Source organism: Lithobates pipiens, unplaced genomic scaffold, assembly GCF_037356315.1.
Source record: "Lithobates pipiens isolate NorthernLeopardFrog02 unplaced genomic scaffold, aLitPip1_a1.2 Scaffold_8, whole genome shotgun sequence".
NCBI lineage: Eukaryota > Metazoa > Chordata > Amphibia > Anura > Ranidae > Lithobates > Lithobates pipiens.
In genome coordinates, this window is record NW_027507903.1 from 343,845,164 (window position 1) to 343,862,601 (window position 17,438).

A 17,438-nucleotide genomic window follows, 5' to 3' on the forward strand; every position below is an offset into this window, starting at 1 on the left:
AATCGAGAATCTGTGGAAAGAGCTGAAAACTGCTGTTCACAAACGCTCTCCATCCAACCTCACTGAGCTCGAGCTGTTTTGTAAGGAAGAATGGGCAAGAATTTCAGTCTTTTGATGTGCAAAACTGATAGAGACATACCCCAAGCGACTTGCAGCTGTAATCACAGCAAAAGGTGGCTCTACAAAGTATTAACGCAAGGGGGACGAATAGTTTTGCACACCCCACTTTTCATTTTTTTATTAGTTAAAAAAGTTTCAAAAATCCAATAGATTTCGTTCCACTTCACAATTGTGTCCCACATTTTGGTGAGAAGCCTGAAATGTGGCAAAAGGTTGAAAAGTTCAAGAGGGCCGAATACTTTCGCAAGGCACTGTAAATCTTTCACAAGTAAACCTACAAAGACAAAGCAGACCTGTACTCAAGCAGTGTTGTCCTTCAGATGGTGGAAAGCAAGTGAATGGTAAAGCACTTACATAAGTTATTTTATATTTGCTTTTTTGTTGAGGCCCATTGTTTCATTAAATCCATTCAATTTGTTAGGAGAGGAAATTTCTGGTTCTGAAGATAGTGGATCAGATGAGGATGACGATGAAGATGGAGAAATTGGAGAGGATGGAGAAAAGAAAAAAAGACGAAGAGGTTAGTTCACCTCTCCTAAAATGTATCTGCATTGTATTACCATAGATTTTTTTTTTTAAGTTCCCATCACATTATGGGCATAGAATATTTGTTCATTATTTTGAATTTGAGTGAAGTGTGTTTTCAGAATTTTTTTGTTTTTTGTCAAACTCCTAATTATGTAGCTGAAACTAGGCAATATTTTAAGATGTTGACTTATACAAACTTTGCTTTCAGCAAGTTTGAAATCTAAAGAATTTGAGTGTGTTTTTTTTTTTTGTTGGATTTGACTGATACCAAAAAGCCTCTTATGAAAGTCAAGAGTGGTTACAGTGACCTATGACATCTGTCGGTCTGTGGGGTCCTTAGAAAGTCCTAAATTAATGTTTGTATCCTCTCCTTTATGGAATAATGTTTTTTGTTTTTTTTTGTTTTGGTTCCAGCTTTCATAATGAGATAGCATGACTTTTGTCAAATTTAATAAACCATTATTATTACTCAGTATTTGTAAAACACCAACAGTTTATTTGACAGCGTCCAACTTCTAAAAGGTTTAAACACGTACAATAATACAGTACCGGTAAATAAAAAGCAAATGACACATTCTAACTTACATTGTAAATAGAACATTTATCTGATCTTAGACTTGTATACTGTCCAGTTTGTGACCTCAAAAACTAGAGTCTTTGTTACTCACAGACTGAGAAATTCCAAAAGTGGTTCCACTGAGATCATAGAATGCCTTGCTAGAGCAAAGCTTATCATATCATCTGTTATCAGAAATGTTGCTGCATTTCCTACTCATTTTACTTTGGTGGCGTCATTGCAGGGTTGTGAGATTTACTGACTCACGCTAATCTGCTAATCATTTTGCATATTGGTTATCTGATGGAGATTTCCCTTTGGTTTGTAAAAATAGTCACGCAGATAAATGATGGCAGAGTAGTATGAGATACATTTGGCAACACTGGGACAATTCATTTACCTGTGTACATTATATAGCCAGCTATACAGTAAATTAATACAGAGGTACATATGTCCCAAAACGTGGGTACTTGAGGTTTTTCCATTAATAACACATCATCTGAGCTTTGAGGTATAAAATATGTTCCTGCAAAACACAACTTACATTGTATTCTTTAAACTCTAACTCAAGGAATTAAAAAAAATCCACCCTTGCAGGGGACCACCCGCACTGCAATGGTTAGCTGCTGTTATGTCTAGGGAATTGCAGAAGAGTGGGTGGAGCCTCGGCGTCATCACGTACAATACAGAGATATTTAACCCTGTATTGTATGCTTAGGAGGCTGGAGTGCGACCATAGCTGGTTGCAATTTACAGTGCACCTGTAGGGGAGCAGTCGCAGCACTGGAGGGAGCTGGCTGGAATGGGAAATAAGGTAATTATTTACACCTAAATTTTCTGCACCAGTTGTGTGAATCTTAGGTAAATTAGCCCTGGTTCACACCAGTGTGACTTGACAATTCAAAGTGGCATGACAAGTCACACCCCATTTGTGGGAATGGAACTGTTCAAATTGCTGCGACTCAAGATGCAACGACTTTGAAAAAGGTTCCTGCACTATTTCTGTGTGATTTTTTTATGCAAATTGTATTGATATCTGTTACATGAAGTTATACTGATATCCGTAAACAGCGCTGAAGTAGCGTGACTTCAAAACCACACTGTTTTAATTTTTCTCTCCTCATTAATATGAGGAACATGTTATGACAATTTTTTTCACTAGCATGGTAAATTTGTAATCACTTAAGGTGACAGTAAACCCAAAAATAAAAATCATATTAAAGCATTCACAATACATTTCACTAACAGTGCATGCCTTCTTTTTTATTTTTTTATTTTCATACTTTTTTATGAATATACTTGTTGATCCTACTACTGATCCCCTCTTACTCTGTGTGGTGGAAATGATCTGGCAGCCTATGTACCCTTTGCAGCATGGCCACTGTGTTTTGCACAATCAGTCTAGTGCCAGACATAGACTAGACCAGTGATGGCGAACCTTGGCACCCCAGATGTTTTGGAACTACATTTCCCATGATGCTCATGCACGCTGCAGTGTATTTGAGCATCATGGGAAATGTAGTTCCAAAACATCTGGGGTGCCAAGGTTCGCCATCACTTGACTAGACTATGGTTTGCAGGAAATAAAATTGCTTGATTCCTCCATAAACACAACAAAACTTGTTGGAGCAGTACCACATCTGCTACTGGGCACCAGAAAATGTGAGTTTATTTTTGTGATTTCAAATTAAGCATATTTTGGTACATAAATATTATGCTTTGAATATACAGTGTGTGTGTGTGTATGTATGTATGTATATATGTGTGTGCATATGTGTATATGTGTGTATGTATGTATATATGTGTGTGTGTGTGTGTGTGTGTGTGTGTGTGTGTATATATATATATATATATATATATATATATAATATGTGTGTGTGTGTGTGTGTATATATTGGTGCCTAATAATTGTTTCCTGAGAGAGAGCTGGCATTGGATAAATATCTCATTACCTGTGAACCAGACCACCTGAGACTATATAAACCTTGGATTAAGCATAACATACCCTTCTTATAACTAAGGGGTCATATAGTTGTAGTAAGTGCAATTGTTTGTTTGTCACAAGTGGTTGAACACTGTAGAAGAAAAAGGAAGAACAATAAATTCTGCACAATTGTATGCAGCACAGTGTGACTTTTTTCACTGAGCTTGTTTTGGAATTAATACCTGGACATAGAGCTGCACAATTAATCGTTAAAAGATCGCAATCTCAATTCACCCCCTCTGACAATCTGTGTTTCCCGATTCTTTAATGTAACAAGTATAGAGCGTTCTCTGCTCACTCTGGCAGTCTTTAACAACATTGTAACTCTTCTGTCTTAGATCAAAGGGATAAAACTTCTGTGTGAATATGCAGGAAGTTTAACCACCTAAAATCTAAAAACCTTTTTCTGACAATTGTTTCTTACAGTTAAAATCAGATTTTTTTTTTTTTTTTTTTTTTTAGAAAATTACTTGTAACCCCCAAACATATATATATATATATATATATATATATATATATATATATATATATATATATATATATAAAATATTTTTAGCAGAGGCCCTAGGGAATAAAATGGCGATTGTTGAAATATTTTATGTCACACTGTATTTGCACAGTGGTCTTTCAAACGCAATTTTTGGGGAAAAATACATGAATGAATAAAAAAAAAAAAATGAAACAGTAAAGTTAGCCCAATTATTTTGTTTAATGTGAAAGATGATGTTACGCCGTACATGTGGCCCGCGGAGCCCTCTGATGTGGCCCACACAACCTCCTGCTCTGGGATGGCGGATTGGCAAGCCTAGATTGTGGGTTGCCAACCTGCCATCCCAGAGAATCAGTGTTGTGAAAAAATCCACCGGTAGAGCTTCTGTTAAAAAATAGCCCATGCTTCCTGTATAGCGCCAACTCCTATCACAGGTGGAGTGATACCAAATGCGATCTGCCTGGGACAACAGCCAGTGATGCCTGAATGGAAAACTGTTATTAAAGGTAAGTTTATTACTTAAATCACAGTGTATATATGGGCATATCTGATCTGCAGGTGCAGCACAGAACACCAGGGGGTTACCTGCACTGAGCCATAGATTTCTGTTACCTGCAAGTTTAGTGCGCTTTCAGAAAGTGTACCACACCTGCAGGATATAATAGAAGTCTATGGTAAAGTACAGTTAACCTGCAGGAAAGCCACAGGTGCACTTGTCTGCACCCTCTGTGCGGGTAAACTACAGCGCATCAGTGTGAAAACAGCCTTAGGCCCCATTGACATTATCGGTCTGACCCTCCGTTCACCCTTATCCATTCACCTCTATCGAGCCGCAGATGAAAACGTACCTGTGCCCGTTTACACCCCACCTACCTCCAATCCGATTCACATTCCTTTCTATCTGGGCATATGGGATCCAAGGGCCCATAGAGTAGAGTGGGTTGTATCCACATCTGCTCTGCATATGCAGAGTGGACATGGAACTGTCATCCTCCTGCTCCACTCGTGGCCCACGACCAGTTACCAAGCCACTTAATTGCCCCTCACTCTTCAAAAGGTTGGGCACCCCTGTTCTAAGCAAACAAATTGCGATTTTTATTTTAGCCAAAATCGTGGAGCTTCACCTGGACACTATTCTATGGACTTGGAACACAATTATATTGTGCTAAGCACTGTACTTTTTTTATTTATTTATATATATATATATATATATATATATATATATATATATATATATATATATATATATATATATATATATATATATATATATATAATTTAAGCATTGTACCAAACTTTTTTCCCAGTCCTTTTTTGAGATGGGTACACTTTACATAAGAATACCATGTATTTTAGTCCACTATTATTGAGAAACACTTTTTAAAGGAGTTGTAAAGGCAAAAGGTTTTTTATCATAATGCATTCTATGCATTAAGATAAAAAAAAAACCTTGTGTGTAGCAGCCTCCTCTAATTACTACTTACCTGAGCCCCATCTCTCGCCAGCATTGTCGACAAGTGTCTTAGCCTCCCCGGACTCTCCTCCTGATTGGATGAGACACAGCTGCTGCGGCTGTCAATCAAAGTCAGTTAGGCAATCAGGAGAGAGGGGCGGGGTCGGGCTTCATGTCTGAATGGACACTGGGCTCGGGTGCCCCATACCAAGCTGCTTGCTGTGTGGGCACTCGAAAGGAGGGAGGGGCCAGGAGCAGCGAAGACCCGAGAAGAGGAGGATCCAGGCTGCTCTGTGCAAAACCAACTGCACAGTGGAGGCAAGTATAACATGTTTTGTTAACAAAAAAAAACTATACTTTACAATCACTTTAAGTTTCCAGGTATACGTTTAGAAGAAGGGTGTATCTCATCCAGTAAAACTGAAAATGGTCTAAATAATATAGCTAACACTTCCCATAATTGCCACTGTTTTTGTGGGCTTCTGCTCCTTATGCTGTTTAGCTTTCTCCTACCAACTTTTTGTAACCCTTTTTAGAATGTTTTTTCTGTAAAGAGAAAAAAAACAGCACAGATAGCAGTATCTTTTTATTACTGTTTACATGGCCAGTAATGCTTTCTTTTTTTATTTTAGCTGTGGAAAGCCCCTTTTTATAGTTTTACTGATTATCTGCTTATTAGTTCAGTGTTACTCACGCTGCAGCTTTACTCCTTTCTTCCACCAGTAATGTATCAGAACTGTCTGTTGTATGACCACCTTAGCTACAGCAAAATTATATTAAACATTGATTCTGTGTTTAACCACTACAGCCCCAGAAGGATTTGCCCCCTTCCTGACCAGAGCACTTATTACAATTTGGCACTGGTAACAAAACGTGCGTCCTTTTTTCCCCCCACAAATAGAGCTTTCTTTTGGTGGTCTTTTGATCACCTCTGCGTTTTTTATTTTTTGTACTATAAACAAAAAGTAGAAAATATATTTTTTCCAAAATTTTGTCTTTTTTCGTTTATAGTACAAAAAGTAAAAAAAAAAAAACGCAGAGGCAAAAAAAAAAACATAAAATACTTACATAATAAACTTACATAATAAACTCAATTTTAGTCATATATTTAGGTCAAAATGCATTCAGCCACATGTCTCGGGTAAAAAACAAAACAAAAAAAATGTAATTCAATAAGCGTATATTTATTGGTTTGCGCAAAAGTTATACCATCTACAAACGAGGGTACATTTTCTGGCATTTACACAACTTTTAGTTTATGACTGCCTATGTAATTTCTTGAGGTGCTATAATGGCAGGGCAATACACCCCCCCCCCCCCACTAACTGATATATTGCTCAAACATGCATGGGCAATGTGAAATTACACCCCAAAATACATTCTGTTGCTTTTCCTGATTACAGGGATATACCACATGTTTGGGACTTTTTGGGAGTCTAGCTGTGTACAGGACCCTGAAAACCAATCACCACCTTCAGGCTTTCTAAGGGCGTAAAATGGTGATTTCACTCCTCACTACCACATCAGTTTTCGAAGGCCATGATATGCCCAGATAGCTTTTCTTCACAAAGTTTTGAAAACTGGAAAAGAAAAGTGGATTTTTTTTTATTTTCAAAAACAAATTAGAGCTGCTAAATACTCCCCATACCTCTTATCAAATATCTTGGGGTGTCTACTTTCCAATATGGGGTAATTTAGGGGGGGTTTGTGCTATTTTGACATTGCAGGGCCTCTGAACTGTGATGGGCAGCGAGGAGTAAAATCACCATTTTACGCCCTTAGAAATTCTGAAGGCGGGGATTGGTTCTTGGGGTCCTGTACGTAGCTAGGTTTCCAAAATTCTTACACATGTGGTATCCCCATACTCAGGAGAAGGAGCAGAATGTATTTTGGGTGCAATTCCACATATACCCATATCATGTGTGAGTAATATATATATATATATATTTTTTGCAAAATCTTTTTTATTTTTCATTAGCATACAAAATTAGCCCACGCATGGCCCAAACCTTTGCCCATGCAGTTCTTCTGATGCGGCAACAGGGCAAAACCTACAACATAAACAAAGTAACTTATACTATAACTCCAATGTGGGGAGAGGTTCAGTTCAGGAAAATCTGTGCTCAAATTGGTACCAACAGGATAATGCAACATGAGAGTAGTTGGGTCAATATACTAACAGACTAGAGATATAGTATTAATCTAGGAATTGGTTACTGCATCAGTTGCCGTGGTATTGTCATCTAGCCAACAGGTCCCTACCTTTTTAAATTTTTGTGGACAACCCCTACCTGAGTAGGTGGCTTTATACAGGGGTAAACTGGCATTCACTTTTCCAGAATCTGACAGAGGGGGGGGGGGGAGACGATTGTTTCCGTTCATCATAATGGCCTTTACGAGCATAGTACAATAGCAGGGATATGAATATTTTCCTGGCTCTGAGCATTGACAGTTGTTCCACCAGCCCCAGCAGACAATATTTAGGACCATATGGAACACGAGTCTTAGTGACCTTAGCAATCACCTGGAGTACCTCTTTCCAATAATGTTCGATTGCTATGCAAAAAAAATGTGGAAAAAGTCGGTTAGTAGGAGCAACGCCAGCACGCCGGAGAATGTGCCAGCGACATCTGGTGCAGCCTGAGAGGCGTGTGTCTATGCACAATTTTGTATTGGACCAGTTTGTCCCTAGTTTAGACCAGAGGGGAGAAGGGAAAGTCCAAAATCTTCCCTCCAGTCATCCTTGTCCAGCTCCGGTATGTCCCCCACCCATTTCCTGCGGAGGGGGGACAACCCAAGGCCAACAGCAACCAGCAGGGACCCCGTAGAGCTGAGACCTGGGTTTCTCCAAGTCGAAGGGTGGATTCGAGCTCCGAGTATGTCAATTCAACTGCTTGGCCTAAGAACTGACACCTGTAGGCATGAGTGATTTAAAGATACCTAAAATGGGCCTGTGCAGGCACATTAAATGTGGTATGTAAAACGTGAAAGGGGGTGAGCTCTCTGGTGATAACATGCTCAAGGCTCAGTATTTTGTATTTGGCCCAGGCCTGTGGATCCAGGATGGTATTGAACTGTGATAGGTTAGGGTTCAGCCACAGGGGGGTGTGAGGAGACCAGGAGTTTGGCTGGAGTGCCCTCAGCACCTCACCCATAGTGGTACGCATAGAAGGGGTGAGATGGTGAGGCGTTTTAGGCCCCCCTTAATAGCAACTCCTTCAAGGCCTCCAGAGACCTAACTATAGCGCCCAGTCAGGGAAAGGGGAAGGTTGCTCCATGCCTTCAGTTTGTTTTTAATTGCTACCAAGAGAGTCAAGATTGAGCCGCACAAAGCCCCTACTCTCTCTTGAGATGATAATACCTAAATAGGTAAACTGATCAACCCACTGGAGTGAGAGAGAGGAGAGTGAGGAGGATCTGGCCCCCTCATCCACTGGGAACAGCTGAGACTTGTGCCAGTTCACTCTCAACCCCGTGAAGGCGGAGAAGGCATCCATGATACCGATTGCGACCCGCAGAGAGTCTCCAGCATCATCATCCGCTTAGAGAGCCACTCTCTCCTCCAGCCAGCCCACCCTAAGACCATGAACTTCGGCCGAGCTCCTGAGGGCTTCAGCAATAGACTCCATGGCCAGGGCGAACAGAGCCGGGGAGAGAGGGCATCCCTGTCTGGTGCCCCTCTGCAGGGGGAAAGGAGGAAATGGGGAGCCATTCAGTTTGAGCAATATATCATTTAGTGACAACTTTGTGTTAAAAAATAAATAAAAAGTTCCTACATTTTCCCACAACTTGTGGCAAAATATAAAATATTCCATAGACTCAACATGCCTATCGGCAAATGGCTCTACGGGCAATTAAGTACGGCACCATGAACTGGTCATTGAGATCCACCCCTCCCATATTAAGTTTGTATTCGTGGACACAGAGGGGTTTCTCCACAATACCAGTCGCTGTTGGAATTCGTATCTACATGAAGGGAGGACAGAACAAAAACATTCTTTGAATCCCTCCACTTCACTATGAGCAAATGAATACATCTCAAGCAGGCTCTCTGCCCCAGCCTAAGACTGGAATCTACAAGCCCTTGGGGTAAGCCCCGGCGATTAGATCCCATGGTTTCACGTGCGCCAATTCCACAATCAAAAAACTAACTAAAAAGTGGCAGGCTTGTATAATAATTGTCTGCGTACATGTGGTACCCCTTTCCGAATAAGCGTGACACCAAGTCCCACACAACCTTACCAGCGCTCCCTATGTACTCTGGGCAGTTCTCGGGCTCCACGTGACTATCATTTCCTTCCTAAACCATAAAACAATATGTATAGCCTGTTGCCCTGTTGCAGAGCTTATACAACTTGACTCCATATCTGGCACGCTTGCTGGGAAAATAGTGTTCAAATGCAGCAGGAAGGGCACTATGAGCTCAACAGGCCTGTGTTTGTCTTCTTGGTGCCTGCGACACAATACTTGTGCTAGCCACCACACCAGCTTGAACTGCACTTTTGGAACTCGCCACATCACCACGTGATACTGCAGTGCTGGTTTTGACTACGAGCAAGATTTACTAGGCTGCTGGTGCTTGCCAGTTCACCGAAAGGATGAGCGGCACTAGCTCTCTGCTCCATACGAGAGCCCTGCGGTTCTTGCACCTCAACAACAGAAGAACAGGGTTGGGCACACCTGACCTTAGCTCTGACGATAGAGTAGTGGTCCCTGCTATCTGTCAGGGTGCCGCTGCTGTCTACATGATCGTATTCTAAGCCTGAATCTGACAAATGGGTGACTTCCTCTTCACTCTGTGTCATGCTCAGAAAAGTGTAGGCCTCTTCACTAATGTACCTTCGATTTGATATTGTTGCCTCTAAATTTACTGGTACAACTAGTGACTCGCAGGCAAAAAGAGCACCTAATTGTCAGCAACTGCTTCAAACTCTACAAAAAAAACAGTTTGCATTCGCAGGGATCAGGCCTGACTCTGCGAATGCTGCAATTATGTGTTTTAGTGCTTTGAAAGTGACAGTGATCAATTTGGTACTGCACTTGGGGGGGTGGGCTGGGCGGAGGGGCTAAACGCAGGTGCTAGCAGGTATCTGGGCTGATCCTGCTAACGCTGCGTTTTTGGGAATCCTAAACTACTGCACAATAGCCCCATACACACTATCAGATTTTTTGCAGATTTTTTTTTCCTTCAGATTTACCAAAACCATGTAGTGCAAGGGCCCGCCTAATTGCATACAAATTAAAACTCCTAAGGTTTGACCTCATATTATACGGTTTTGGTAAATCTGAAGGAAAAAATCAGCAGAAAATCTGATAGTGTGTATGGGGCTTTTAGTCTTCTCACTTTATCTCATCTTAATTTTATCATGAAACCGAAGTTTCAGTTTTAATGAAACAATATTGGTCTGCTGATTAAATCTTTTCTTTTTCAGTGTAAATCGATTGATCTGAGAAAATTTGATGAGACTAAGCAAATTGATGTGATCTATCTATATATAATATCTAACAATTTCCATCATTTGCTGCTCCTAGATGACATTTTGGTCTAACGTATAGCAATAATATGGATCCTGTGCTTTCCAAGGGGAAACTTTTTATAAATTATTTAAAAAGCTACTCGCATCCAAACTTTGCATTTTTTTTTTACTTTAAAGTGCAACCCTCAAACACTATAAACAGTGGAAGATGACCATAAATGTGATGAATATGCTTTAGTGACAATCTAAAACGATTAGCGCTTTAGTACGGTATTAACTTCCCTGGCAGTATGATTATGTCAGTTTTCTGATGCTGAAAGCAGTACATTGTTTTGCATGTAAATTTGGCTTTTTATCTTGTTCTTTAAATCTTAGGTATAACGCACTTAAATCTGTCCAAACAAGAGTCTAGTAGACAGCCCTGGTATGATAAAGTTTGAAATGGGAAATCATAAATTATCACATAATAAATAATGATAACAAATAATATAATAATAAAAATTATTCAATGTAATCAAATCAAAAACGAAAAAAAACAAAAGAAATTTGCTCAGTTGCAGAATTGTCGGTTTCGTTACTTTCAGTGTTTGATAATGAATTTCGCCACAAATCACTATCTCTCAATTCTGTGAGTGATTCTAATTTATTATTACCGCTTTCTAGCTGGTCTGAAACCGCCTTTGATGTAAAGGTACACTTTTTGGTTGCTATGGACATTCTCTAGTTTCCAGGCAGAAAGAACAGTATATATAATATAAAACTGCATGCAGGACACTGGACAAACCACTTGGGACAAAAGGGAGGTTAAATAATGTGATACAGAAATGTAATCTGTAAGATTACAGTGTACTGTATGTGTTATGTATTTTTTCACTTTTTGAATTTGGCACCTTGCTCTGTCCCTGTGCGTCGCAATGCTCGCAGGGAACGAAGCTCAGCACTGTGTTAGTTCCGGCGGAGGACACGGCTCGCGCACACAAAGCAGGGAAACATCGCAGGATCATGGGGACAAGGCAAGTAATTTTGCCTGGATTCTGCGATTCAACCTAGAGTGTGACTTGGGTTTACTGCTTTTGGTATGGAAAATTCACCCCGAGCCACATTCGGGATTACCACTAAGGAGGATAAACTAAAAGCAATACAAATAATTATAAACTTTCTGCAAATGGTGACCATTTCATTAAAAAGTCTTTCATAAATCCTGTGCTCTTAAAATAGGGCTTTTTCCATTTAAATAAACTTTTACTGCAGAACACACCTTCCATGACTCCACAATGTGCTCCCACCCAAAGTTCACACTCGCCATAAACGCTGTGACTCCTTCATTTAATAAGTGTGTCCCAGAACATATTTGTACAATTCTTTCAGGTAACCTTCCAGGTTGGTCCTTCTCACTACCCCAATTAGGTTCCTGCAAACTGATTCACCTCCAGAACCACGCCGAGCATACCAAAAATTTGCAGCAAAAGGAAAATACCTTTTGTGCAATATTCTTTATTCAAACAACCTAAAAACATTTTAAAAAATGTGCACTTGCATAAAAGAAAAAAAAATTGCCTTGCCTAAGATCACTCATTTCTATACAATTCAAATTACAACAATTAGATGGACATTATAATTTAAAAGGGGACCTTTTAAAGAGGATAGATCAAATAATTTAAAACTACACAGGCAGTTCTTGAGTTACAAACATCCGACTTACAAATGGAAAGAGAAAACAGGAAGGGAGAGGAAATCTACCTCTAGGAAGGGAAAAGCTTTACCACCAATCCAACAACACTAATTTTTCGAAATACAATTGTCATAGGGACAGAAAGGTAGGTTGAAATCTGCTCAACAGGTACACATACAGCAAAAAAAAAAAGTTTCCTATGCTATCCAAAAAACATAAACATTTTTTTTTGGCTGGAGCTACACTTAAAAGAAAAAAAGTACCTGTTCTGACTTGCATACAAATTAACTTTAATGGGTATACGTGAGGGTTTACATCCACTTTAAGTTTAACAGACTCGGATGATACATACAGATGAAACAAATTCTCCTACATAAGTTTTACATGTATACCTGCTGTCTTCAACTGCTGTATTCTTTAGAAAGTGCACAATGTGCTAGAGATTTTTTTCTTCCTTATCAGCACTGGGTGTGGATTCTTGGCATACACTGTGTGTGAGCTGATTGGAGGAAATTCACCCCCCTCCCTTCCACTTAGGCAAAGGAAGGAAGGAATCTGCAGAGCTGTGCTGTGAATAGACCAGCGCTCTGCTTATCTATTTATAGCACCCACCCCAACACAAATTTCAGGCTGGTTTTATCTCCTGTGTAGAGAGCTTGTCAGTATTTATCATGCTGATAATAGAAGGATGGAACAGCAGAAAGACACTGGACTTAGGGCTTTGGAGAGAGTTAACCACTTCCCGACCAGCGCACGACGATGTACGTCGACAGAATGGCACGGGCAGGCATATTGGCGTACAGGTACGTCCAATATTCAATGCCGCCCTGCCATCGGGAGCGCGCCGCCGCCGGCGCGCTCCCGCGCTGGTCGCGACCTCCGTGAGTCCGGTCGCGGGACCCGCGGACTCGATCGCCGCGGGCATCCCCGCGATCGTCTCACGGAGCGGCCGAATGAAGGAAATGCTGTGTAAACAGCATTTCTCCATTCTGCCTAGCAACTAGTGACGCTGATCTCTGCTCCATGTGATTGGAGCAGAGATCAGTGTTCACTAAATGAAAGCCCAACCACCCCACAGTTAGTAACACACCCCTAGGAACACTTAACCCCTACACTGCCACCCACTGATTAACCCCTTCACTGCCAGTGTCATTTACACAGGAATCACTGCATTTATATAGCAGTGATTACTGTATAAATGACAATGGTCCCAAAAATGTGTCAAAAATGTCCGATGGGTCCCCCACAATGTCGCAGTCACAATAAAAATCGCTGATCGCCGCAATTACTAGTAAAAAATAAAAAAACAAAAAATTATTAATAAAAATGCTATAAAACTATCCCTATTTTGTAAACGCTATAACTTTTGCGCAAACCAATCAATAATCGCTTATTGCGATTTTTTTTTTTTTTTTTTTTTTTTTACCAAAAATATATAGAAGAATACGTATCGGCCTAAACTGAGGGAAAAAAATGTTTTTTTATATATTTTTGGGGGATATTTATTATAACAAAAAGTAAAAAATAATGCGTTTTTTTACAAAATTGCCGCTCTATTTTTGTTTATAGCGCAAAAAATAAAAACCGCAGGGGTGATCAAATACCACCAAAAGAAAGCTCTATTTGTGGGAAAAAAAGGACGTCAATTTTGTTTGGGAGCCACATCGCACGACCGCGCAATTGTCAGTTAAAGCGACGCAGTGCCGAATCGCAAAAAGTGGTCTGGTCTTTGACCAGCAAAATGGTCCGGTCTGCAAGTGGTTAAGAAAACACTACAGATATAGATGGGCTTAGGTAAAATTTCATGAATCAGGTTTACTTCCTTCTTGTTTGTAACTTGGGGACTGCCTGTATAAAACTAAATATAATAAATATTTTAATACAAAAATGATATATACTACATACTAAAAATTACATACCATATATTAAATGAAAATCTCTTTCAAACAAAATTATCACTAAAACTTTGTGATAAAACAATTTAAATCAATATCAGTGCTCAAACCATCCGTCACTAAAGTATTGCGTTCCTTTATCTACCAGGTTTCATTTTGTGATATTGCTTTTTTGAGATTGGAACCCCTCCAATTACTGGTAATTTTATCTATCCCATAGAAGATCGATCTCTTCAGGTTTTAATGGAGAAATCGCAGAAAGTCTTGAGACACTGCTTATTGCATAGTAACAATATAAAAAAAGGATTCAGTAAGCACAGTGTCTCAAGACATTTCCATGATTTCCACAATTGCGACCCGAAGGGTTTGATCATCTATGGCATATGTGTCAAACGCAAGGCCTGCGAGCCGAATCTGGCCCTCCAGGCCATTCCATATGGCCCTCACACCTCTCCTACAGATTCAGCACCCCCCCCCCTCGTTTCCACCCCCACCTTGTCTCCAGTAGTTAGCAGCAGAGAAGAGGACAGAACTCCTCTTCCAGATCCTGCGCTTCTCCATACAGCTGCAGAAAGTCCTTTCTCTGCTCTCTGCCCCCCGTCTCAACAGCAGAGAAGACAGAACAACTCTTACAGATCCTGCGCCTCCCTGTGCAGCTGCAGCACCCCAGTGTTTCCACCTCCCCTGAGCTCAGCATTCATAAGACTCCGGCAGCTATCTCCAGTCCTCCTCTGATCCTCTTCCAGACCCTTGCAATTTCTGCTTCTCAGCTCTGTCCCTAGGTTCTTCCCAACAGCAGCACAAGGTAAGAGGGTGCACTGTGTTAATTCCCTTTTTATTATTCAAATCACATTCCCCCATTCATCCATGTCTCCATGCTTTATTTTACTGAGAAATCACTTTAAAAAACACCTCTTAGCATTTCTGGACTTGTCCACCTTGAGTAAGGGCAGATGATTCATGTAGCATTGACTTCCTGGAATCCATCTGCATACAAGCTAGAGGGTGTGCTTAACTGAGGAATCCCTCCTCCCTTCCAGAAGACACCTGGGATGTATGACATCATTTGCCTGGGCAAGAAACCGGAGAGGTAACTAACAAAATGGAAAACAAAATCATTTAAAACAAGTAAATATAATATACATTCCTATCTATTAACTAATCTAGTAGCAGGATAAGCCACGGTGATTGGTGCTGGACGCATCACCAAACTCAGTAAAGAGCCTCTGACGGAGGCTCTTTACCACGTGATCAGCCGTGTCCAATCACAATGTAAACAGAGCCGTTTATCGCCTTTTCCTTACTCGCGTCTGACAGACGTGAGTAGAGGAGAGCCAATCGGTGTCTTTCCTGTCAGAGGGGTCTGTGCTGATTGTTTATCAGTGCAGCCCCCTGCGGATGCCCGCCCAGGACCACCAGGTATGCCACCTTAGACCACCAGGCAGCTGCCAATCAGTGCCCATCAGTGCAATCTATCAATGCCCAGCAGTCCTGCCTATTAGTGCCACCCAGAAGTACTCAATGAGTGCAGCCTTTCCGTGCCCATCAGTGTCACCCACCAGTGCCACCTATGAGTGCCCATTAGTGCTGCATATCAATGCCATCCCATTGGTGCCACCTCATCGGTGCTGCCTTATCAGTGCCCATCAGTGCAGGTTATCAGTGAAGGAGAAAACTTACTTTTTTTTTTACAAAATTTTATAACAGAAACAAAGAAACTCCCTTTTTTCCAAATTTTTGATTTTATTTTTTTATTTGTTTATCAAAAAAGAAAAACTGCAGAGGTGATGAAATACCACCAAAAGAAAGCTCTATTTTTGTGGGAAGAAAATGATAAAAAATATTGTTTGGGTACAATGTAGCATGACCGTGCAATTGACATTTTAAAAAGTGACAGCGCTGAAAATTTCCTTGGGCAGGTAGGGGGTTAAGTGCCTGGTATTGAAGTGGTTAACCACTTGCCCACTGGGCACTTAAACCTCCTTCCTAACCAGACCAATTTTCAGCTTTCAGCACGCTCACATTTTATATGACAATTACTCAGTCATGCGACACTGTACCCATATTACCCATATGAAAATTTTGTCTTTTTTTTTCACACAAATAGAGCTTTCTTTTGGTGGTATTTAACTACTTACGGCCGTATATGTACATTGGCCGGGTGGGAGCTCTCTACTTCTGAGTGGACGTTCCTGAACGTCCATCAGAAGTAGGGGGATCGCGCGCGATCCTGATGCGCCGGTTTCACCCGGACAGGGCACATCTCGGATCTGCAGGAGGGCTCTGTGATTGACCCTCCTGATCACATGACGGCCGTGTCCAATCACGGCCAACATGTGATGTAAACAAACAGCCAGTTGCTAGGCAATCGGCTCCTCCTCTCCTCACACGGAAGTTATTGCTGAGGAGAGGAGAGCAGATCGCTGCAGCCGGCTGATGATCAGTGAGTATGAGCTGTTTTTTACAGCTTTTTACTCACTGATCACCAGTCTAGTGTAAAACACACAACACACCACACAGTATAAACACAATGTCCCCAAAACACACGTCCCCACATAATAAAAACACGTGTCCCTAATAATAAAAACACACATATGTCCCACTAAAATCACATGTCCCAATGATTATCTGTACACATATGTCCGTGATCACCTGCACACATATGTACATGATCATTTGCATACATATGCCCGTGATCACACAAACCAATTATAATGCACTTAACCAATTTTTTTTTTACCAAAGACATGTAGCAGAATATATTTTGGCTTAAATTTATGACAAAATTAGATTTTATTGGATTTCTTTTAAAATAGAAAGAAGAAAATATAGTTTTTTTTGCCAAATTTCTGCTCTTTTTTCTCTTATATCACAAAAAATAAAAAACTGAGTCGTTAATAAATAACACCAAAATAAAGCTCTATTTGTGCAAACAAAATAAAAATTTATTCTGAGTACAGCGTAGCATGACCGCGCAATTGTCATTGAAATTGCAAGAACGCTGAAATCTGAAAATTGGGCTGGGAAGGAAGGGGGCGAAAGTGCCCTGTATTGTAGTGGTTAACCACTTAAGCCCCGAACCAATTGTTAGCCTAAGGACCAGAGGTCTTTTTACAATTTCGCACTACACTGCTTCAACTGGTAATTGCACGGTCATGCAATGTTGTACCCAAACGAAATTTGCGCCCTTTTCTTCCCACAAATAGAGCTTTCTTTTGATGGTATTTGATTGCCTCTGCGATATTTATTTATTTTTTACGATA

General features: G+C 40.5%; 1 protein-coding gene across 2 annotated transcripts in view; it reads left to right on the forward strand.

The window, feature by feature from the left end:
• KIF3A (kinesin family member 3A) overlaps positions 1-17,438 on the forward strand; it is a 133,693-nt gene that overhangs the window by 65,871 nt on the left and 50,384 nt on the right. For both annotated transcript variants that reach the window (XM_077473230.1, XM_077473231.1), the window contains exon 9: positions 542-640. In XM_077473230.1, coding sequence (XP_077329356.1) covers positions 542-640 — 99 coding nt within the window. The remainder of the gene's footprint in view (positions 1-541; positions 641-17,438) is intronic.